The sequence below is a fragment of the Oxyura jamaicensis genome, chromosome 9, assembly GCF_011077185.1.
Source record: "Oxyura jamaicensis isolate SHBP4307 breed ruddy duck chromosome 9, BPBGC_Ojam_1.0, whole genome shotgun sequence".
NCBI lineage: Eukaryota > Metazoa > Chordata > Aves > Anseriformes > Anatidae > Oxyura > Oxyura jamaicensis.
Genome location: NC_048901.1, coordinates 21911832 through 21935913, shown reverse-complemented (window position 1 = coordinate 21935913; position 24082 = coordinate 21911832). Strand labels below are relative to the sequence as shown.

The 24082-nt window shown below is 41.2% G+C and overlaps 2 protein-coding genes across 4 annotated transcripts in view; one reads left to right on the top strand and one right to left on the bottom strand.

Moving 5' to 3' along the window:
• Window positions 1-2647: 2647 nt before the first annotated feature.
• On the bottom strand, window positions 2648-15290 carry PDCD10 (programmed cell death 10). Of its 2 annotated transcripts, XM_035334622.1 has the most exons (9): window positions 15138-15260; window positions 13553-13624; window positions 9169-9381; window positions 8330-8383; window positions 7236-7353; window positions 6540-6666; window positions 6107-6185; window positions 5701-5783; window positions 2648-4917 (listed from the first exon to the last, which is right to left on the bottom strand). In XM_035334622.1, the coding sequence occupies exons 3-9, from the start codon at window positions 9262-9264 to the stop codon at window positions 4836-4838; spliced, it is 639 nt and encodes a 212-aa protein (XP_035190513.1). In that variant the 5' UTR covers window positions 9265-9381; window positions 13553-13624; window positions 15138-15260; the 3' UTR covers window positions 2648-4835. The 2 variants fall into 2 exon arrangements, with proteins under 2 accessions (XP_035190513.1, XP_035190512.1); XM_035334621.1 differs by lacking the exon at window positions 13553-13624 and having other exon boundaries at window positions 15138-15290.
• Window positions 15291-15457: 167 nt separating this feature from the next.
• Window positions 15458-24082, top strand: part of LOC118171772 (neuroserpin) — a 45201-nt gene continuing 36576 nt past the window's right edge. Inside the window, exon 1 of one of the 2 annotated variants that reach the window (XM_035335167.1) lies at window positions 15458-15500. The gene's annotated coding sequence lies outside the window, so the exon portion shown is untranslated. Of the gene's footprint in view, window positions 15566-24082 lie in introns of both variants that reach the window. The other variant, XM_035335168.1, reaches the window with a different exon arrangement.

Sequence of the window (24082 nt, the reverse complement as noted above, 5' to 3'; positions counted from 1 at the left end):
AAGCCTGGTAGTTACAATTATGAAATAATAAAATGTCAAAGACAAATGCCTAATTTAGATATAGTGTTTTAAACTTCTTAGTTTAGTGAAATACTACAAAATATTCTCTCCAGTCATTACATCCATCTGGTACAATGATGTCTTTGACTGGCACAGAAAGCAAATTCACAAACATTTTGTACGGCATATCTGAGCACGCATTAGAAATCAGCAATTGTAAACCTATTTTGCTCACCTTGTCACCAATAACGCGTTGCTTGGTGCTCTAATTCCAGTTTGTTCTTGAAGACACTCAGTAAGTAGGCACACTCGTGTCTCTAGGGGAAAAAAGTTTAACATTTGCAGCAGCAGTCGTTGTGCATCCCTTGCTATTGGTGCTCACAGGCATCACAATCCCCGACAATCCCTAAATAACCGAAGTTTCCTCCATGGCTACCTTTGGTTACTGGTTGAAGAAGGAAGCACCCAAGAGCCTTTAATGGTGAGAAAATTTCTAGAATACCAGTAGCAAAGCCTAAACAAAGACAGATTTTAAACCGGTTCTTTGTGACCAAAGTGATCTTTACACAATGCACATTTGCACAAACGGCAGACTCCTAACTTTGCGGATTCTCACTGCTTGTGCTTGCAGGTCAAGTCTTACTGATCTTAGCACAACTTGAGCTGTGATAAAAGCACTGCAAGGTGGCAGAAGGGAAGAGATTAAACCCTTTGTCCTGTAATCATGTACTCCGATAGTGTCCAGGCGTCGTTATCTCAGTCTGAGCTTTTTATGATGAGGGCAATGTAGGCACAAACAATCCTTGCACCTCAAGCGTTGGCAAGCTGCATTCCTTATCCTTGTTAAGAAGAACCGTGTGCTTACAAGTTTTGAAAAAATATAGTGGAGACAAACAATATGGGCCAAATTAGAGAAGACCTGAATCACACCTGAGCATCTAGGAGTCAGCCCCAGTGTAAATGAAGAGCTCTTCTCCCAGCACTGCCTGAGTCCTTGATGTGTCTGTGCATTACCTGTAGCCCCAGCAGCACGCGTGCTCTGCCTCTTGAGCCATTTACAGCAGCTGCATCTGGGTGAAAGCGAAGGAGGAAAAGGCTCAAAATGAGAAGTTATGGAGAAGAGGCTTATGCCACCCAGCTCTGTTGTACCTAGTGAGGACTCTTTTGCATTGTCTCAGAAATCAAGCACCATGCCTAAAGGATCACAAACAAGCGGCAGGGCAGGAGAGAAAGAGACACTAAGGGACATCTCAAAATAAGCCAAGCCCTCCTTCTCCACCTCGTGAGGACAAGTTGTTTAATATCAGCCTGGAAGAGGCAAATTTAACAGTGCTCACACCTCCACTCTTTTTAGAGAAGGCCAAAAATGTGTTGCTATATATATAAATGGGATGGTGTATTTTTAAAGTGAGGCCCAAGATGGAATACAATCAGACCCCCATAACACATTAAAAGGCTAAGAAGGGGGAAAAGAACAATTGGTTGCGAACAAGGTTAGTGAATTCTTCATCATAAATTAAATTTATGGTAGATATTAAGCTTCCATATTTGAAGGCTTCTTTCCCCCCCTTTCATACCATTTTAAAATGATACCTAACAAGAGGAATGAGGACAAGGAAGGTGGTTTAAAATAGAACTTGATAGATTTATGGCCAACATTATACGGTAGGTACTTCTTAACTTCGGTGAGAAGCCAAGCTTGATGACCCAGGACCATCTTTTGAGTGCTATTTTTTAGCACTAAGTTGGAAACTCAGACGTGGTTCTGTTCCTGAAGTGCATTCCCTACTAGTCTCCTTTGAACGGAAAGTCTGCCCAGAACAGAACAAGGGAAAACCAGAACTGTGGAGTGAAAAATGACAAAGTTAGCAAAGGCACTGAACCACTACATGAAGCTGGAAGAGCTCCCACAGCTCACAAGCAGAAACCGCCTGCAGTACCCGTTTCAGAAGGCACTGGTTAGCAGTGCTGAAGGAAGACGGAGCCAGGCAGCGCCTGGCACAGCGATATTCTCAGGAGAACAGCCAGCGCCTTCTCCATGGGTAAGTGATCATCAATGCCGTGCCAAATGCGACGGTTACTATCTCACACCTTAACCGATGTTTATTTTAGCTCCCTCTTATTCCTTTCAGAATGAAGTTAGCTAAACCTGAGATTTGTGGCAAGCTTGTCTAGACAGCCTTTCCCTTCCCCACCCATTTCTCAGAGCAGCACCCACTGTCTTGGTGTAAAATAAACAGACCAGATAACACCTGCAGAATAAACAGGGTATGTTTTCCCTTGACATATGGTCAAAGACCTGAAAAGAACGCTAGGAGGGAACACTTCAGTGGTAACCTAGTGAAGACTGCATGAAAAGATGATGGTTAATCAAGGCAGATATTACCTGACCAGCTTACTGCCTGCATGAACTGGTGTTCTGACATCAGGCCTCAACCGTGACATTTCACACCCACTACCTCATGTCAGCTCAGGACAAAGCTTTGATTGAAGCTGGGCACCTGACATATCTCACACTTTTAAAGAAAGAAAATTCAGTATTAAAACAAGAAGTTGCTAACCAGAAATAAGTCAACGTTTTTCTTCATTTCTTTTTTAGATAAAGGACTATCAAAACAAGTGATTAAGACAATGTTTCTTTGCATTATTAGCAAATACACAAAGTTTTATTCTGTATGTTAACATTATCATATCAAGTATAACCCACATTCACAGCAGAAGTTTTCTGATACCAATTTGCAACACCAGCTACTGTATTATAAATGCATTAAGAGAAACTTATCTTTAGCTATTTGGGTAACTTGAAGATAAAGTGCAAAACCGTAATAAAATTCAGATAAATATATGCCCCAGCTTGTACTCAGTGGAAGATAAAGCAAAGTTTTAAGACTGCTAGGTATGTATTCATTGCACACAGTAGAAGAGTGTGACCTGGTATCAATTTTCAAGTTTTCCTATCACCAGGCATGGATTACAGTAATTTTCCACTACTGAAAAGGCAAAAAAAAGTCATGATAAGTTTACAAACAAGACTTGTTGGCCAGACTACCTGGAGCTTAGCCCTGTACTAGGTAGCTTTATGCAATAAAGGATGAAGGTATAGGAAGAACTGATGGACAGAAACGGTTCATTTCCTGACAGCCTCTTTGATTTTACCATCAAGGAATCAAATTGCAGGACATAGCAAAATCCGTTTTGAGTCCCAAGTCCTATTTTTTTAAAATCATACCTGCAGAACAAGTACATAAATACGGTATCACCATTCAACGACTGCCAACTGGTCCTCTCAATCCGAGGCAAGTAAAAAACCTCAGGACCAATTCAGAGTATAACCCAAGCTGACATATTTCTCCTTACAGCTATTGGCACAGCTTCCCCAGTACCAAACACTCTTTTCAAATTAAGTTCCAAAAATTCTGTGTGACTTTCTTTTCTTTTACCTGGCTATCCATCTAATGCTACTTCAGAGGGCAGCAAGTATATATGGGTTTTATTTTCTAGAGCATTTAAGCGGATAAATGAAGACCCAGCTGGTGTACTCTGGATAAGGCACTCGCCCCAGATGAGCAGTACAGCACCAGGCCAGTGTGTAAGAGAAGTCTGGCCATATTTATTCATCATTTACACCCAAAGAGTAGTCCTATAGCATTGTGCTCTTTCAGTTTGAAGTGATCTTCCTGCAACAGTTTCTGCAAATTTATAAGGTGCTCCATTCTTTCCTAAATTTACTAGTTATGCCCACATTAAGTATTTATAGAATGAAATCCTGCAAGTCTTCTAGATTCCTAGTATTTCAAAGTAAAATTGAGGTGCGCCTCAAAGGGGCATGCACAATATTCAATAGAGCTTGCAAAAAGCTACCATGAACTCACAGTGACAAAGGTTCAATTTGTCCACCAGCAGTTCTCAACCATCTAAAGAACATTTGTCAAGCTAGGTCTCGCATGATTTAAATCCCTGGAAAGAGTTGCTTTATGGCATGCATAGTAGAGATATCACTAGAGCTTCTTGGAAGACTTCTATTTTCTCTCCTCCTCCCTCCCAAAAGGGTACCAGTATAAATAAAAAGTTGTTCATATTTTTAGTTCACCTTTTACTGCACAAAACCCTGGAATAGCAGAGGAGTAAAAACCTGTTAGCCTACTACCAAAAGATTAAGATGGATTTAGTTTCTACGAAAAACCAAAACACACACCTCACTTCTTGGGTTCTTTATTACTTTGTCAACGACATTTTAATACGATTATTCTGGTATTCTGGTCTAGTATTGGATCACAGCCAAAATCTCAGTTTTAAGGAAAACCCCTCATTTTATCCTGATTTGAACTGCCAGTGACTTTAAGCACCCAGTTTTAATTTTTCCATTTAATGTATGCTCTGCAGTTCTAAAAAGATGAGTTGTGCTTTTTCGTTCACATACAAAAAGACAGTCTAACAGATGTAAACTATTTATTGAATATTTGCCACCAATATTGTTAAATACATAATCTTGCAGTTTTCCGCTTTCAAGTTAAAATGTCAGAAACAGAACACCAAATATTTACAATTCTTATAAGGAATGTTACATAATGACACATTAAGGCGTAAATTCTTTTGGCTTATAATTCTGAAAAGAATGATAATAGCAAAAAGTGATGCAAAAAATCTTTGTTGTGAGATTATGATTAAGCTACAATGTTTTACAAAAATATGGTGTAAGATGGCAATAATCCCATTCAAAATCCTGCATTAGGCCCCTAAAGAGGGGCTGATAATTTATACAGTCAACTTTAAAATTTACATATAAAGGTACCCTATTCACCATTGAAAAGTACAACTCTCAACATATACAGTTTTCAGGCCACAGTTTTGAAGGTCTGGAGTATCAAGTTGGTTTGATGAATTAGTCGGTTGGCACTTATGAACACATTTATTGCCCTGGTAGAAAAACAAAGATATTAGTTTATACATTTTTCAAAACTTTGTTCAATAAATACAGCATTCAATCAAGGTAACTAAACGTATTGGCATCTAGGCAAATTGGAAACATATTGATGTCTTACCATATTGCAATGTACCTGAAGCTCACAGCTGGCAAACAGTCTTACTTGCATAGCTAATTCTAGAAAGACTATGTTTATTGGCAGGAACTTAAAAGACTTTGGCTCTCTATTTAGTTTTGTGGTTTTAACTACAAAAAAGAGTAGAGCAAATGATCATTAAATGCCTGTTCTTTTCACTCCAGGAACGCTCCATCCCCTGATAATTTCAGAATTTGCAACTCTTTCCTCAAATACCTATTATTTCAATAAACTTTGTTATGAAAGAAGTGTGGGGTCACAGAGGTTTTTAATGTCAGAAATGACACCTGTAAGCAAGACTACTTTGTTTAGTGCTGCTCATTTCTGGTGGGAGTGGGGTAAACGAACATGTAGTTCAGACAGATGTAGATTACAAGGAACACAAGTCTTACCTGGGATTTATTGCAATATTGATAATACCTAAGGCACTGTAAAGCTTATGCCCACAACACATAGCACAGCTTTCACTTCACACAGGGCTGAATAGAGTTGGTCTCTTTCAGTATGTTTGAGGTATGTTTTCAGTATGTTTGAAGCACAGCCCTTATAACAAAAATCTTGTCTTATTTTCCCTAATCATACTAGTTAGGCAAACAAGACCTTTTCATTATGTATAAATTTAGTACAAAAGTATACTTACTTTCCATCTTTAAAATAGGTTTTCAGAGTATCACTGAAACTTTTGGAGTATTTTACAAACTCTTTCTTTTGGTGCTCAAGTGCCTAAGAAAACAAAAACACAAAAAAGGTTTTAAGATCACAGGCTGTTGGATACATTGAGGGTCTTGACATTAAAGAGAGAAGAAAACAAACAGTATGTAGATACAGGAATTTTAGGTTTAGGGTGGTGGTGTATTTTTAATGTATTTACTTATTTTCATGAAAGACATGCAGAGAAGTCTTTTTCTTAAAAAACTGCTAAGAATTACCAAACAATCATGTTAAAGCATTATGTCATTGACCAGTTATGCTCTCCTATTCATCCTTTGATCAAATGGTTTCCTCTTCTACTATTAAAAACAGCATATAAAAGAGTTCTCACATACCCTCCGGTTCTGGTATTGGTATTTCTTGAAGACATTATTTACTGTGTCAAGAAGTTCCTTTATTGCACTCGCAATGTCCCTATTTGACAATGAAAAGAGTTGCAGTATCAATTAGGTATACTATTTAAATGTTGGAATTTAAACCCCTTCTAACAGCCCAACATCCTATCTGATATTCCTTCTGCAGAGAGACCAAAGAGCTAGACAAGTAACATGGCAATTCAGATTAAAAATCGACAAGTTAAGTTCTGTCTATTAACACAGGGCTCTCATTAAGAATATTCAACTCTATTCACTCATTTGTAACCACAGGTCAAGCTCTTTTCCAACAGCAACGTTGTGGCTAGCATCTCCCACAGCATTTGAACATCCAGATATAAATGCAAAGTTTGATCCCCCCAAACTACAGAAAAATATATAATACAGCACTTACTTGATTGTCTGAAGAAACCTCACTCTGTCGTTGATCTCATCTGGAATCTTACTAAGAATCTGTTTAAGTGCTCGCGCCTTTTCATTCAGATCTTGGAATTCTGGTTCTGGTCTTTCAATCATATATTCTAATGAGAAGGACATATCAAGGAAAAAATAATGGCATTTTTCAGCAAGTTCCTAGTGGCAGCTAGAAACCATTGCTTCACAAATTGCAGCAGTATTGCCATGAAGGATTTGAAGGCTGACTGCACAAAAGATAGCCATGACCACAAACCCACAGTGAACATTCTGCATTAATATAAGCACAGCACAACAATAGCCTTTCTTATTGGAAGTTGGAGATGTTATTTAAAAGAAATGCTGAAGACATTACACTAATTAAATGCACTATAAAAAGAACTTTAAGCCTACTATACACTGCCCTTCTCTGACAATGCAACACCAGCTTTTAATTTGAAGCAAACTGCAGAAGGTGAGCTACCTTCTAAAAATTAATTTTCTCTTATTAGTCACGTATGTACCTCCAAAAGATGTATTCAGAAAGACAACTATTCCCATTATTCAGCATGGCAGAAGAAATCTATTAACAGAAAACTTCCTCTGAAAATAGGCATAGGGAAATGTATGCTCCTGTTTGGCACTGTAATTAAGAAATTAAGAAAATGCTTATTCAACATAAGAGACTTGATACTACCTTCTACATCATCAGCAGCCATACGCAGGAGAGACTCTGTAAAGTTCACGTCCACGCTTTTTTTCTCCAGAATTTTCATAATAATGTCCTGCGTGAGACCTGGATTTTCTTTTTCAGCCTGCATTGAGAGAGGATTTATTCTTAAAAATGCAAGCATAATATTCCAAGGACAAAAGCAGACTTCCAAGTAATTTGCTTCAGATACCACAGCAATTTGCTAGAATGTTTTAAAAAGTGTAATGGTTTTAAACTAGCATATTTCATTGAAAACTACTCTTCCATTTTTCTTTTCATACGTAGTTTTGTATAAGCAACTTTTCCAATAAACCGTTCCACTCCCTTCAGTTTGAGTAAGAGATATTTTGTAAAGTAATTCTTTGTATTGTTGCATTCCTGTAAACACTTTGCTTTGAAACAAAGATACTGCACATAACAGAATTTAATTCACTTATTCACAACTCCCTCATCTTCCACATGGTATTTTTTAAGCGTACCTCTTACAAAACACATATGCTCAAACATCTTTGAGTTGCCTTTTCACAGAAAACTCCTTTTGACTGATGACATTTCTAAATTAAGCTAAGCTAGATTCTGACACTGGACATATTCATACTACCTGTGCTGCTATCAAAAAAATAAAATGTTAAATAAGAATGAGTGCGTGTGTTTTTAGTGAACATTACCATTTCCTCCAGTATCTCAGTTTCTGTTATTTGCATTCAGCACAGCCCCTTACCAGCAGTTGTAAATAACATTTAACGTGGAAGAGTTCAAGCTGAGCTGTAGCTGTCTAGGTACACTTAAATTTAAAGTGGAGAAACAGCAAAGCATTGCTTAGTTGTTACCTTTTGTACTACACACACAAGGTGAGATTCTGTTTAAAATTGCTCAATACACTTATTCAGATTCCTACTCGTGTGTGCACTCATTTCAAACTTAACAGTCCAGGTGATCATCCACATGTATTTTTATTTAAGACTACTGATTAAGATCCAATCTTCAAACATGACAACACAAGGAAGCAAAGTTATTTTGAACTTCACCATATCGTTTACCTTTTAAATGACCATTCTTCAATACAAGTTACTTCTCACCTTAATAAAGGCCGCCCTCAGCGTCTGAGCTGCTGATAGATTTACTCTTTCCAGCTGCAATAAAAGTTGAGACTGATTAGCAATTCAAACGTTATCAGAACAAACAAGTAAAGTACTCATGCCTCGCCTTATATAGCATGATGAAAAAGGTGCTTGACAGAAGAACTGAGACAGGGATAGAAAGTATGAGGTTTGATCCAAACAAAGGACTTCCTCCCTAAATAATCAAACATGTCATTGGATGTACTTCATCAGAAGTCTGACAGAAGACTTCGAGAACATTTTGACAGCCTCTGATACTTACAGAAAGACAAGTATCCTATTAAATTATAGCCATTAGCAGTTAAAATACAAATGCATCAAGCTGCTCACAGGTACATGTTAAACTGTACCTTATTTCCTGTCACAGACTGCACTAGTTCCTAATGCTGTGCTAGATCTGTGACCCTTAGGGCTGGAATAGCTTCGCAAAAAGTTATGTGCACATTTACAGTGGATGAAAGGAAAGGATTTCCTGATGAAAGGAAAATCAGAACACTGAAATGATCATCTGAAAAGGAACTGCAGTGTCAAGGAAAAAAATCAAATGTTACCTAGCATTTTTGCTAAAACCCTCTGTAAAAGCTAAGAAAAAAGACCAGGGCCAAGACAACTAGCAACCACTGACAAGCTTGGAATTGTGTTCATGGAAAGCGGGGTGAAAGAGTAAGAAAAGCATAGAAAGAAGGCTGTGTTAAGCACTAGAATTTCTCCCCATCAAGCTAAGCTGGCTGTTACTGCCATCAGGTTTTCTGATATAAAAGGATTACTATGTTCTACAGCAAAAGCAGAGAGCTTACCTCATTAAAGACGGGGTACATAACAGCATAGAGTGGCATGGAAACCATAGAAGTGGTCTCTGCTTCATTCTTCATCTCTTCCATTGTCATCCTCATTCAAAGAACCACTTCTCAAGAAAAATGCTATAGAAGCAAAAAACTCCTCATTCACTGAAATGTTTCTTCCTTTTCCTCGTTGTGCAAGAATATTTGAAGAACTTGAAATATATTGTCCTTACGTTGTGAGAAAAAGAAAACAAAAGAACAATTATGAGTTAGAATGACTAACAATTCTAAAAAACGAAAAGCACAGAACGTTATTTCCTGCCCAGAAAGCAGGAATTACTTTATGACATCAGCTTAAGTAAATATAGAATTAATACTTCATGCAATTTTAAAGCCCTAATTCTAATTTATTAAGTGAGCAAATATTTTATAGGAACGTACTACCAGAAAGTCTTTACTGCGAGTTCTTAAATCATTAATTTTCCTGAAAGTAATTTTATTTGATACACGATTTAAAAAATGGTGAATACTACGCCTTTGTTTTTATATAAGCTAGAGTCTTCAGTCATCTTTCCACTCAGGGTGTGTCCAGGACTATGTTAACTCAATGGAAAATTATTGTTCCAGTAACTGAACCCAGGTTTTGGAAGTTCTCCACCCAGTCTAGCTCATCATCCACCCAACACAGAGTGATCGTTGCTCAGACCCAGGAATTAAGTGAAAAAAAGGAAGGTAGCCCTGCACTTCATAAGAAATCTCTCCAGCAATCTATGTTGCCTGTTCAACAAGCCAAGACTTTGAGAATATTTTATATAACATAATGGAGCTTAAAGACTTAACATTCAAAATAGAAATAAAGATGCACAAAAAAGATTATATATTCTTTTTAAGACTTGCTCAGTATTTAATGTGCTAGAGGAGTCAGTCTTTCCATCCCCAAGAACCTTTAGACATCTGGCATTTGTATGTTCGAGTACTGGATTTTATTGATACTTTAGTGAGAAATTAATAAAGTAAAATCTTTAAGAAAGAGCAGGAGCTATGACAGTAATCGATACCACTTCCCATAGCGTGAACAGGTTAAAACATGCTAAGATGCTTCTTTGAGCCATGTTCCCCCTTTTGTTCCACACTGGCTAAAAATCTTCTGCATTGAACTATTTAAATAGAAAAACAGATGAACTGTTTGCCCAGGGCAAGGATATAGTAGTATAGCTATAATTATAGCTAAGTGAAATTTGTTACTGACTACAGTAAGCCCAGAGAGGAACTTGGATGGCTACAAATATCACACCCACCTCACCCGAGCGTGGGATTGGGCAGTATGAACATACCCCAAAGTGATAAACCAAGGCAGGAACCGGTCACGTTACAGAAATAGCCGACAGTTAAGAAAATATTATTAGAAGTTAAACATAAATATCGTAACAAGCGACAGCCTATTTATACAGACCTTCTGACATGGATTACAGATTGCAAAACCTCATCTTTCTTTCTCTTGGTGTTTCAAACTTTCAGTGTGATGTACACGAGCAGAGTCCCTTAGCCACAAAAAGGGCTTACCCTGACTTCACATAAAAGGGGTCTGTGTAGAAACGTCAGCATGAATAGAGCTGCTGAAAGTCAGGGCTCGTATTTTCATCACCTACCAGTAGCTGTTTTATTCAAGGCCTTGGAAGAATATAAGCAAATATTGGTTATTTCTTAAAAAGTTGATTATCTTTAAAGAACTCAATCCAGAGTTACCCAAATTCATGCGAAGTCTACTCACGGGGGGGAACTCATCTGAACAAGTTTGCCTCCAAAGCACAAGCCCAAGCTGTCCCGTCTATTTATTACACTCACTGCCTGCACCAAGGCATGTGAGGGGCAGGGTGGAGGGCGAGCTGCTTGTTTTGCAGTTTCCTTCTGTGTTTCTGGAAGTTCAGTAAAAATAAACACTCCAAGATGATCCTACACAAAAGAGTGCCACTGAAGACAGCATTCATAGATTAATTGGATGGAAGTTTTTTTATCTAAAGCACTGCGCTGTCAACATAAAAGTTTTTAAAAACAGGTAGGTGAGCATTGCTTTAGTCTACCCAAAAGATTTTTGATCATCTGGAGAAGGGCAAAGAAGGACAAAATAACCATTAGATATAATTACCTCAGTTTTATGGGTTATCAGCATCCACAAAGAAAATAAAATACCAACTGAAATGATAGATTTTTATGATGATGAAAACCTCACCGCGGACTATTGTGAAGAACTCATTTTCTCCTGAAGAGCCATAAGCTACTGTTACTCATCCATGGTGCGGTTAAACACCCCATATAAAAACAATCAGGCACCATCTCCTACCTCCTTACCAGGCACCGACACTCTTCAAACAAAGTAAATAAATCTTGGATGTGTACTAACACAAGCGGTACGACTGCTGTGACTGAAGACGAGGGGTGGCTTTAAATATATGTACACAGCAAGAAAGTTAAGGCTTGAAATCCTTCTGTTGCCAACGTATGAAAATATACATGATATCTCAATCACACTGGCTGCTCCTTACCCCAGGATCCTTCCTCTGACTCAGGTGCTAACCCCACACTCTGACCAGCGCATCCATTTGCCATCACTGCCCCGGTATTTCTCTTTGCAGCTAGGAATGACTTCACACCTTTCAGGGGTAACTTGGATGTGCTGCAGTCTTGATCAGTGTTAAATAGCAGGGGTAAAGGCTTCCCCCAAAACACATTTGCAATACAGAGACTGTATGGGTTCTAGTACACCCATGACAAACCAATACCTTCTAAGAGGTCCTGATTACGACCAAATCGCCGTGAAAACAGAAGTCAGCTCTATCATTTAGGTGAATTATTCCAGTAGCCTTCAAGATGGCCTGGCTAAAGCCACAATTTAATACACATTACCATGCAGCAACTGGGAGCTTTCAGCATTTCTTTGGTGTCTGATCAAAAGCAGCCATCTGCTTGGCTGCCAGGCTTTATGGCAACACCATCTCCTAAAAGCGTAACTTCAGCTCACCAGAATCTCAGGTGGTTTTACTTGAGAGGAATTTACACTGGCTTCACCTGCCAACTGTTTTTTTTCCTTAGACACTCAAAAAAGCTGGAATACGATCCCATAAAAAGATGATCCACTAGAACAGCACGGCCATGTGGCTCAGAAAATCCCAGCAAATTGCTATTAGGTGCAAGAAAGGTGTTATTCAGCTGGCAAATTTAACTGCACTGACGGGGGAGACAAGGAGAAGCTAGAAGGATATACAGCACGGGAATAGACAGACTGCCAAATACAATTTGCATGATAGCCTTATTTTTCTTTTTAAACAGTGATCCCACGGATTCAAATGTAGCCTGTTCCCCAGCATATGGAATTAGAAGTCATGCTTCACACTGCATCAGATGAAATCAACCATCAGAGAGAATACACAGGACAGATTCAGTGAATTTACAGGTGATTTCAACTTGAAAGCAATGCTAAGATGCCGCCTAGTACAGTCCTGTCTGCGTAGTATTAAAACCATCAAACACATCAAGCTCTGTTCCCTGAGAAGTACTAGCATGGAGTATACCTTCACCGTCAGTACAAATCTGATGTTACAACCTTCACCATTTCGGCACTAAAATACTACCCCAGGAGTTCAGCAGTCACGGCGGGGACTGGCACTTTCTGACAAGGAACAAGTTTTCAAAGAATTCTATTATAGACCGATTTCTCCATTGCCATCCAATGATTTTTTAAATCATTCAACTGAAGTACGTCAGGGGAAAAAAGCTACATTAAGATGAACTTCCTGTAAACCAAAAAGGATAAAAACCAAGAAACACTGAATTTCCCCAAATGTACAGCTACCGTGCAAAGTGCCCCAGGTGAAAGCTCGCTTCTCTAACCTGTCACTGACAGACTTTTGGTCAAGCACTAAAGATCATGTAGCAGAAGAACAGCGCTGTCTAGTAAGAAAACAACACCGGTGAGCGCAGTGATCTTCCCCAAACCCACCTCTCCTCATTGGCCAGCATGAAGACAAGCAAGGGATCTATGAAAGAAAGGCATTTGTTTAGCATTAGCTTCTGAAAGAGTATTTCAAGAGAAGACAGCAGTCTCGTGACCACGACCTTTAAAGACTTTCAGAACAGTGGAAACTCTGGCAGGATATCACTGGTCACTTGTGTCATTGGGAGATCCACCTGCACCACTGGTGTTGTCTCTGCTCCATTCTCCAGGCTCCATCTACACCAGATGCGGAAAATTTTAAGCACCTTTAGATATTTTTTTCCTTAATAAAAGCACTAAGGAGGAAGGTCTGAGACAGCAATCTACCAGAACGATTAATTCAATGGCTAGCTAATAGGGTAGAACCAAGTTACAGCTCTGCTCCCGCTACAGAAAGATTATCCTTACTACCGAAAAGTTCTACTCCACTTCTTGTGGTGAGGATTCAAAATCGGGTTAAAGGAAAAGCCTCCAAGACCCCTGAGTTACCAGAACAACTTATTTAAGGTCAGGAAGAAAGGGTGGGGAAGGGAAAGAGCACTTAACATGATGTCTATCTTGATTTTAAGGGCAAAGGTCTTCTTGGCCCTTCCGTGTAAAACCAATGGGCACAGCAGAAGGGAGCTTAGATATTTGACTAATTACAGATGCAAATTTTACAGAAGAGAAAAAATTACAGAGTGTGCTATTTTAACTATACACCTACCCCTTGCATAGCTTGGTGCCTTTGAGTTTCCCTTATTAACCAGTGAAGATGGCAAGAAACTTAGAAAAAGGCATTCTACTGTACTGGTTCCCCATTCTACTAACCCTACTAATACTTGGCAGTTTCAGGAGGTGGCCAAAGGAATATTATCAGAAGATAGCATTGGAGTTTTAAAAGCATCTTTAAATGGCTCTTGCTGGAAGAGACAATCCCTCTTCAAACATCTCCACACACTTGTATCACAGCCACTAACGGTTGGGTTCACTCAGACAAGGTATAACTGCTTATGCATTTTATTATTGTGAGGGCAATTTGTGTGACTAATTCAAGTCACACGAACCACAGGAAACACAAGATGCCTATTTTTAGGCTCGCATCAACTCCAAAATAATTCAAGCCTACTCTGAGATCAGGCTGACAATTAATTCACGTTGTGAACTTCAGGATGGAAGTTGCGTTGTCTGCCCTAATACATGGTTTTGTGTGCCTATAAGAGAAACTACAGCCGCCTGGATCAGGCCCCAGTTTCAATTGTTATCTACTGAGAGCTGTAAAACAGAGCAAGCAAAAGGGGACAGAGCTCTGCGTGTGTATAACCACAACAATGTTTTCTTGTTTCTTTTTCAAGTTGTTTTCCTCTTCCTTAGGAATCCGAAAGCAAAGCCAACACGCCGGCTGCGTTACTCCACCAGGCGCTAGGAGATAAGACACAAACCTCCACACAAACACCACCCAACGAGCACACAAAGACCAACAAGGTCCCCGACACAGCGGCCACAGGACCCCAGCTATAACCACAGAGGTCCCCAAGTCCCTGCCTGGCCGAACCGCAGGTCGGGACCCCCCCAAGCCCCCACTAACGGGAGGTCCTCACAGAGCGCCGCCGCCCATCCCCGAGGGGCCGCCCGCTGCTTTCACCCCCGGGGAGGGCCCAGGACGGCCCTGCCAGCGCCCCCGCCGCCTGGCAGCGCTGCTGGAAGCAGAAGGACGGGCTGGGAGCCGGCGGCCGGGCCTGGGCTTCCCCTCAGGGCCCCCTAAAGCCGGTGCTGGCCCCCCCGGCCTCTCCCCGCCCGGCCGGGCCCGAGCCGCGGCCGCCGCCTTCCCTCAGCCCTCCGCCGGCCCCCCGATTCTGGAAGCAGCGTTACGCTCCCAGCGCGGCGCAGCCCCACGGGCAGAGCCAGGCCCTACGCAAACGCCCCGGTGACCCCCGCCCGCCCTCCTTCCCTCCCTCCCCGCGCTCGGCCCTCAGCGGGAGCAGGCCGCATGGGAGCGGCACCGGCACCGTACCTCGGGCGCGCCCCGCCCCGCCGGGCCCACGGAGCTCCCCGGGGGGGGCTTCACCGCCGCCGGAAGCGCCCGCAAGGAGGAAGCGCCCGCCGCAGTTAGCGCCCAGCAGGCGTTGTCCGGAACTACCGGGCGGCCGCGGGGCGCTTTGGGACTTGTAGTCCGCCGCCCGCAACCACCCGCCCCACAATACAGCGCGGGTGAAGGGAGGGAGCGAGGAGGAGGAGGAAGATGAGGAGGAGGCGAATGGGAGCGAGGGGCTGCTGCGGGGGGCGAGGCCTCCGCGGGGCGGGGCGGGGCGCTGGGCATAACCCGGCGAGGGAGGCGGCGGCCGCGGCAGTGCCCGCGGCGGGGCGCGGGCGGCGGGTGAGGGGCGGCGCTGCCGGGCGGGCTCGCACCGGCACCCAGCGGGCGGGCGGGGCGGCGGGTCGGTGAGTGACCCCCGCAGCGGGGCTGGGCTCTGGGGCGCTCCCGTGGAGCGCGGAGGGGCTGGGGAAGGAGGGGGGAGCCGCACGGGAGCGGCCGCTGCGGGATTAGTGTGGGGCGGGGGTGCTGAGGGGAGCCCCCGCCGCTGCCCTGCCGGGTGTCCCCTGAAGGGCTCTGACCGGCCCCGGGGCGCTGAGGGGCTCGGGAGGTGCCAGCGTTAACATACGAGCTCCGGTCTGGGCGTGCGGCTCCGTTTTGGGTTTGTATCCGCGTTTTTGGTGCGTTGGTGTGTAACTTTTTAAGAATCCTGCGTAGCGCGAGTTGGTGTGAGCGGGGCTCGCGGGTCCCGCCGCTAACCCGCGGGGAGGTGGGCGAGCTGCTGCGCCCACCGGGGCTCTAACTTCTTGTAGCACGGGGGTGTAAATCGGGGAGGATTTGGCTTCTGTCTGAGGGGCACCGTGCTCACCCCATGGGTGTTTCTGGTCCCTGTCGTCTCCCTGCGGGTGAGGAGCAGCGCTGGGCAGCCAGCACCGGGTTTGCGGTGCCTCGGCGTGTGTGCGGAGTTGGCTCCTCGCCAGCTTGCCTTGTTTTGGTCAGGTCTGTGTGTGTCATCTCCTGTGTCAAATGGTCTGCGTGTCTCGGTGGTAAAGGGCTGCTCATAACTTGCGTGGTTTGTACGCGCTGTTCGTCGTTAATCGCCTGCTGTCTCTGGTTCCTGATTTCTTGTCTCACCGTTTCTGATGCGGTCAGTGCTTCAGCCCAGCAGGAGATGATGCTCTTCTGCTTAGGTGAGAGATACTTGCCAAAATGTCATAGCACAGACTGAGGCATGTGCTTGCCTGTGGTGTTTTTACTTCTCAGTGAAACTAGCATGCTTTAAAGCTACAAAGCTGCAGTCCTGCTGCTGCTAACATCTGAAATAGAATATACTATGTAATGATACTTCATGTCTTTTTTTCTCTTTCAGCATTAAGGTTTTAGACCAGTTTCATTCTTCACTGTTTTTACGCCTTTTGTATTCTTCAGAACCATTGTAGCTTTAAGCGTGGTGAGGAGTGACCCTCAGGGACGTGAGGGAAAAGGGAGGCATGATTGTTGGCTTTTTACTTTAAGCTATGGATGCTCCACAGGACTGCACAGGGCAACTAAGAGGCAGTACAGGGTAAAGCTTTGTGGTGAGGCTAAGTTTGCTGTTCATGATAAGCATGAGCTGCAGAGTTTGTACTGATGCTGCAAGATTGTCCATCCTAGGTGTTAATGTTCTCAGGCTGATTTGGGTTTTTTAATTTGTTTTGACTCCGTTACACTGTCAACCACTTCCAGGGAATGGCTTGCTCATGTGTATGTGAAGGTGTTCCTGAAGTTGTCACTCACCTTCTTATCTCTTCTGGAAACCACACAGTACCCTGTGTGTCTGAACCCTCTAGCTACAGCAGGGCGTCTCAGTCAAGCTTCTTCCAAAACTGCCCTGGGATTAATGTACCTGTTACATGACTTGGTTCCTACTGCAGCGTGGGGCTGTGGTGAGCTTCTGGTGCTTGGGTTCAAGATCTGTCTCTTTTAACCTCTCTTCTTCTCATAGAAGGTATGCACGCAGTCTGACGGGGTTCTAGGAGTGTGTCTGACCACTACACTACTGTAATTGCTCAGATGACACTTGCATCTACAGGATAAATGTCATGTTTATCTGAAGCTTAATAAGGTTAGGATTCTTCACGTCGAGTTCTAGCTACTTCTAGGTCTTTAGAGTATTTTTCAACTAACGTACCTAACTCTTTTTTCTCAAACTCAAATTTATTTTGTTGCTCTTCATCTCTGAAGACGTTTGATGTGGTTGAATACCTCTTAAAATAATTTCTGGCAAACCATGTTCTGAGCAGGCAAGACTTATTCCGCCTTTGTAAAACAGAGGCTGAATAGGAATTGATACGAGGTGCATTTGTTCTATGCTCTGCATTTAGGTTGCCCTCATCTCTATCATTCTGTTGGTAAAGTAGTTTTACAAATCAAATTGTAAACATAGACTTAAAAATTAATGCCTAGTTCTCTCTACTTTTGTGTGTAATAGTGTATCATTGATACTGTGGGTATTAATGGTTACGCATCAGTGTAATGGACAGATGGTAGGGAGAGACATCTACGTAGTCAGCTGTGATTAGCGATAACTATTTTTGCTCATATACACTTAACAGAGAAGTTAACTTAAATTTGGAAACATCTTTAAAATTCTTGGGTTTGGTTTGTATCTTGAATACTGTTAGTCTTATGAACTGGGTGTCAGAAGGTTAGTGTGATTTTTGGTAATCACATTGCACTAAATATAAACTTAAATAAGATAATCTGTGCATTCTGCTAATAAATGGAGCTATGCTACGTTGCCTTAGTAAGCTTCCATTTCTCCTATTAGTCTTGTACACACGCTGTTGCTGTTATTTCTTTAACCAAGCCCAAATCATGAGCTGTCTAGTGACTTGTCCCTAAAAAACAGCCCTTCCTGGTAGGGTGGTCACTGCCTGGCTTCCCTGGCAGGGCAGCGGTGGTGTTCTTTACTGCCTCTTCATGTCTTGAGTAATTCTGAACAACATCTTGTTTGGTGGCCTGAAATGTTTGATAAGGAGTTGTTTTTATGGGGTGTGATTAAAATATCAACTCTAAGGTCACATTCTGCTTTGTTTAATATACTTCAAAGCTAATGATTATGAAGACTGCAGAGTGTGGCTAATGTGATAAAAGCTGCATGAGCTATCCACATCCCTTTTTGTCTTTGAGAATCATTGCAAAGCAGCTTGTAGCTATGAGATGGGAAAAGAAAATTTTGTGTTGATACAAGCTAATGAGTTAAATATGTGCCTTGCTTTTAGGTTAATAAGATTTGACCTTCTGTGTTGTAGAGGATTTTTGGTTTAGCTTAGTGCTTAAATATTATGATAATTCTTTAGGAGTATTTTCTCAAATCTTGAGACTATTCTTCCTGGAAGAATTAATAGTAAGTAATATTCCTGCTAGGAGGAGAAAGTTGAGCAATGTGGTTGTGCTCAGATGTAACCAAATCACTACCGTGTTAATCAGAGGGCATCTTTCTGCTTATCTAGTTGTGCTTCAACCCTGCAGCTCTTCAGCACTACCATTACATCTAAACTAGTAATTGCTTAATAATGTAAAGCGTATCTAATGTACTGTGTATGTCTGAGAAGCTTAAACTCACGATGATTTGATGGGCCTAATGGACAGCTAGCTTCTGGGAAGATCGCTCTTGTCAAAACTGAAAACACACTGTGTGTGTAGTGGGATTTCTTAACTAGGCAAACAGAGTGCTGGTTAGCTCACAATGATCCCTCTAAGCCTTGGAAGGACTTCAGTTCCTGTGCTCTTCTCTTTTCATATACTCTGTGCAATAGGCTTATTTTTTCTTGTGTGAGAAGGGAGAGCTATCAATTGCTTTTGAACTGCTTTTAACAATGTATTTAAGAGTGTCTTACTTCAGGAATTCTCCCTGAATTCTGTAGACTTTGCTCAGACACCGCAGCAAGCACTTTAATTGCCTTTTCAGTAAAATACGCCCAGACTCTTGCTCACTAGTTGCATTTTGCATCCAGTACTTCTAAAGTACAGCTGCCAGTCCAGCCCTTGGTTCTCCTGCAGAAGTTTGGAGTAAGCTAAAGAACTTGCTTATATACTTTTAAGTGCTATTTTTAACTGACCTTGGCATGCTGGGGTAGTGTTAAGAGCATGGGTACTCTCCTAAAGACAGCCTGTCTGAATTCCTCATGATCACTGAGCCACTGGAGACTGTGTCCTGCCTTGACAATAGAGCAAAATGCCATTTTTCAGCAACTGCAATTTCTGTCTGAAGTAGTGTTTACTGCCCCAGTTTTTCCTGTGTATGTATCAGTTATATAAGTTATAGCTAGGAAGAAAATAGGTTTAAAGATTTAAGACATCTCCTTAATTGGCACACTAAAATTGCCCTTTTGGAATGCTTTTCTTTGTACATTTAAATTAAAGCAGTTCTTGGAGCATTTAATGATTGGGTACTTCACATAGCAATTTAAGTTCACTGAAGCAACTCATGTTTTCTTTCTGAGATACCTATTTCAAAAAAGAAAGTATTTGCTCTAGTTTCTAAACTATTTAAAGGTATTAAAACCTGTGACAACTCAAACAGCTACTGTAATGTGAAGTCTACATCAAGAGGATCTCAAGTTGAAAAGGAAAGATGCCTGGGTCTCTACCCACATAGCTGTGAGTATGTGTAAGCCTGCAGGTGAACGGTATCCTTTTCATCTGCAAAAAGAAATATGAGAAGTGGGAGGAAGATGAGAAGAAAGCCAAGTTATTTTTACTGTAAATATATCAGTTTATTGACTTGTTAATTTCAGATTTATTCAGAAAGCAGGAGGAGGAAATAGTAATGTCTGCCAAAACCAAAGTCATTAGTGGGAGTCAAAAGATGTCTAATGATTCTTACAAGTATTAAAAAGGAATAAACTAGTATCTTATTAGACTGGATATGGACTTTTAAAACACTGTAGTAATTCTGTTTTGTCTCTGAAAGCATGTGCACCTACATATGGTGACTATAAGCCTCTACTGAAGTAGAGTATTCACAATAACTGCTGTAATAAAAAGAGCTGCTGCCTGTAAAGTTTAAAAAAAAAAGCTGACTTTGTGCTTCTAAAATAAAGATTCAGATAATATTTGTCAAAGCTGACATTTGAGTCGAAGATCACAGAATAGCCTTTTAGTTTAATGCTTAATATGCCTCTCATTCCGCGGTTTGATGTGAAAAATGAGATCTTGTTTCAGCAAGTTGTCCCATGGCTCCCTGGCAGTGATTAGCCATTGCAGAATTCATTCTGTTTGCGCATTTCTCCCTATCCAGAGAAGTTATTACTGGAGGTATCCCAGTTGAGTGGAGAATAAGAGGACAGTTGTGCATGAGAATCTGTGAAGGCAGTTGTAAAAGAACAACCGAACCGTCTTGCAATGATGATATAAACAGGAGATGCAGAGCTTCGTTCAGCACTGCTTTGGTCCTTCATTGCTGTGATCTCGCTTGCAGCCTGCAGTAATGTTGACTGTTTTCTTTTAGAGTAAACAGGAGGAATTGGTTTGCTACCAGACCAAACAGGAAATAATAGTCTTTGAAATATAACCCCAATGAACTTTGCCTGGAAAAAGCATTTTAAAAGGTGTTTTAGTCAGAAAGAAGAGAGTGGTTAATGAATAACTTCTCTACATGCTTCCCCTGCCCCTCACAACTGACAGGTGTGTAAAGAGCATCCCTAAATACCTATTGGAAATTCGGTGAGGCATGAGGTAATGCTCCTAACAGAAGAATGATGTCTGGAGGAATAAGCAGCCTGAAACAACGCTTGTGGTGCTTTGTAGCTGTGGCTCTTTGTGTTCTTCCTCCTGGGGACAGGCTCTGAAGTCAGGTGCCATTCATGTCTGAATGCAGCTCCTCATTTCTGTCACCGGTGTGGCCACTGCATGCTGTAACTGTGCTTGTGCTCCGTCTCCTGTAGGAGAGCCTTTGATTAGTCCTCCAACATCTCTGAGGCACAGAAAATGTCGTGGTAGCACAAATAACATGTGGACTTGGAAACGTTTGGAGTCTCTACTTGCACAGAAGCTACTCAGCATCATCTGTAGCTGGCAATTTCCATCTGCTCTCCCTGTAGTGCATGTGCTGAAATACTAAAGAAAGCAGAGTACTAGTTTTATGAGGAGATACTGAGAAAAACAAGTATCAGAAAAACAAGGAGGCAGAAATGTATTATGGAGGATACAGAGCAGCAGGGCAGACACAAAGGTTATCCAGGAGATTGAGTCAAACTGACTGTAGGTAGATTTATTTTGAGGGGGTGATATACATGAATCAAAATGCTATTGATACCTTTTCACGTGCGAGGGCGGAAAATGTGCATACAATATGACATCACTTACAGGTTTGAAGATGTGGTGTTAGTCCACATCGCATATGAAGTGACAGCAAAATACCAATTAGCTTTGAGAGGACAAGCTCATTCACAACAAAAATAAATCCTTGACGTGATAAGAGCATATTCCCCAACAAGAACTATCATATCTCCTATTTAGAAGGAAAAGCAATCGGTGTAAGTTCAGATCTGCACATAAGAATGTTGCAAGGAGCTAAGTCTATCTAATATGGCATCATCTTTACCTGCAGTGAAAGCCTTGAGGAGGAAGATGTATGTGTTGTATGTATTCCCACTGTCATGTCAGCTGTGGTAGAAATGAATTGAATTGATATTTACCATCCCTTCTTAAATGAATTTCTTATTAATTGAAATAATCCTGTAACTATCCTATCCATGAGTTATTATTTAATTACTTATTACAATAGATAGCCTAGTTCTCAAGAAGAAAAACCTCCCTTGTCTGCCACTAAGGTCCAAAAAAAGTAATGTAATCTATACTTAACCTGTATGTCTCCAGCATAAAATGAAAGCAGGCTTTTCTTAAAGTAAAATCCAATAATGATCGTCAGGCATCTGGGTATTAGCTTTAGAAAGGTATAGGTCAATTTGGATGAGATTTATACTTCCAACAACCTTAATGTGTTATATATAAGCTGTATAAGCAACTAGGTGGCCACGATACTCATCAGGCATGGTTGTCTTTGCCATCCTAGATCATCTTGCAATAGATTTTGAGATATTAGATCCTTCATATTACTTTAAGGACAAATGGTGTCATTTGTCATAGACTTTCCATTTTTAATTTGAGTCTTTCAGTACAATAGTTGAATAATGCTGTCTGAAAGCTAACAGTTGTAAGACCTAGGTATTGTTTGAATTAGAGGTGTTTTGCCCTGTCCTGTTACATAAGCTTACTCATGATATTTGTTAATATTATGTATGTTCAAGGAGGTAATTTGAATACAGTATTCATTTAGGAAAATGTTAAAGGTGATGATGCATCATTCGCTTGTAGAAAAACTGAGTGTTGAGTGGAATTTTGTTCAATGGTGTGAAAATACTTGATACCCTTCTGAAACAAATTGTTCCATCCTTGAAGTTCTGCAAGGCTGTGTGTACAGCAGACAACATTAACATGAAATTCCCATCTTTCATGCTTAAATGGAGTAAATCTGAAGTCTGTTTGTTCAACTGAACAGCACTTTGGAACTACTCACAGCTTAGTTGAAGCAATGTGCTCTATCCAGTTCACTTCCATTGTGAATTATGGGGGGTACTGAAGTTTTTTTGTTCAACTGCCACTAGTTTTATTTCCTTACATTTTACCTGGTTGACTACATTAATGAAAAATGTTTCTGACTGTCTTCTAGCTTATACAAAACATAGTTAATTAAGACATGTTATACTTTCTCCCCAGAGTCAAAGTATAATGTTCAGCTGGCCGACTTGCATGAATAATCCATCACTGTGAATCATTAATTTGGAAGACAAGCTATGGTAATTGACGTCTTTATGCAAGCTTTGGAAATGCTTAGGGAAATCACTTATTTTTCTTGTCAGTATATATTTTTTTTAATTTGGTTTAGAATGTTTCTTGGCCTGAGCAGTACTGGGCTGTAGCCTCTAACGCAGAATCTAACCTTGGGCTACTCTTGTGTATGTATATTGGATGAACCACTGTTTTTGTTGGGCATTCCTAATAAAAGGCCCTGACATTAGATCTGGTCATGCAAATAGGGATCACAAGAACTAACACGTACTGTGCAAACTAGTATTTAGACCTTCCTATATCCTGGCATGTTGGAAGTGAGTGCCTGACGAGGTGACAACATGCTTCTGTATGGAAGTAAGCATGTCAAAGGCTGACACGTGTATTTGTTTGGAAGACTTGAACCTGAGGATAATTAGCACAAAATTCAAAGGTCTTGTAAAAGTTAAATTATGCTATAACCATGTTTGTGTGTCAAGAAAAGCTACAAATTGTTTGCTTCGTAGGAATCCCTTCACTTCGCTAACTGGAAATGTCAGGGTTTACTAGTCTACAGCTGTATGTACCAATTCATGATCAGTTTCTGCCTTCAAAACGAGGAAGATGTGGCTAGGTCAGTATCTCAGTGGCACCCAGCAGCTTAATGGTATTTAAGTAGTGGTTCAGAAGCACAATATCAACAACCCATAACAAAGGTATTGGGCTATCTTGGTGAATACACCAAGCCACAGAAGTTCTTGTAGTACAGATCAAGGAGGTTTCAGTGTTTTTCTTTTATTGGCTGGTGTCTTACATAAAATGTCCATTTTAGATCTACGTGACTCCTGTATCAGCAAATTTTATTTTTATTACATAAACAGAGTTCTATGAGCTCATGGGAGGTTTGTATGCATGCGTACTTCTCGAATAGACCCTTTATTTTTCAGGGAGCTAGGCACATTTGTTTCTCTTTTTAGAGCCTGTTTCTCTACCGTTTAACGTTTATCTGATCCTTAAGTGTGGTGTTAGATTAGGTTTGACTGAATATAGTCTATAATTACATACCGACCCATACTATTGTTGACTTTTCCACCTGTTTTGCTTTTAAT

Bases quoted from the DNA above. Each gene is read 5' to 3' on its own strand.
- PDCD10 (XM_035334621.1), bottom strand. From the start codon at position 9,264: ATGAGGATGACAATGGAAGAGATGAAGAATGAAGCAGAGACCACTTCT. The intron at 8,384-9,168 runs GTAAGCTCTCTG...CTTTTATTGCAG, and splicing joins TGTACCCCGTCTTTAATGAG to CTGGAAAGAGTAAATCTATC. The intron at 5,784-6,106 runs GTATGTGAGAAC...TTGTTTTCTTAG, and splicing joins ACCAATACCAGAACCGGAGG to GCACTTGAGCACCAAAAGAA.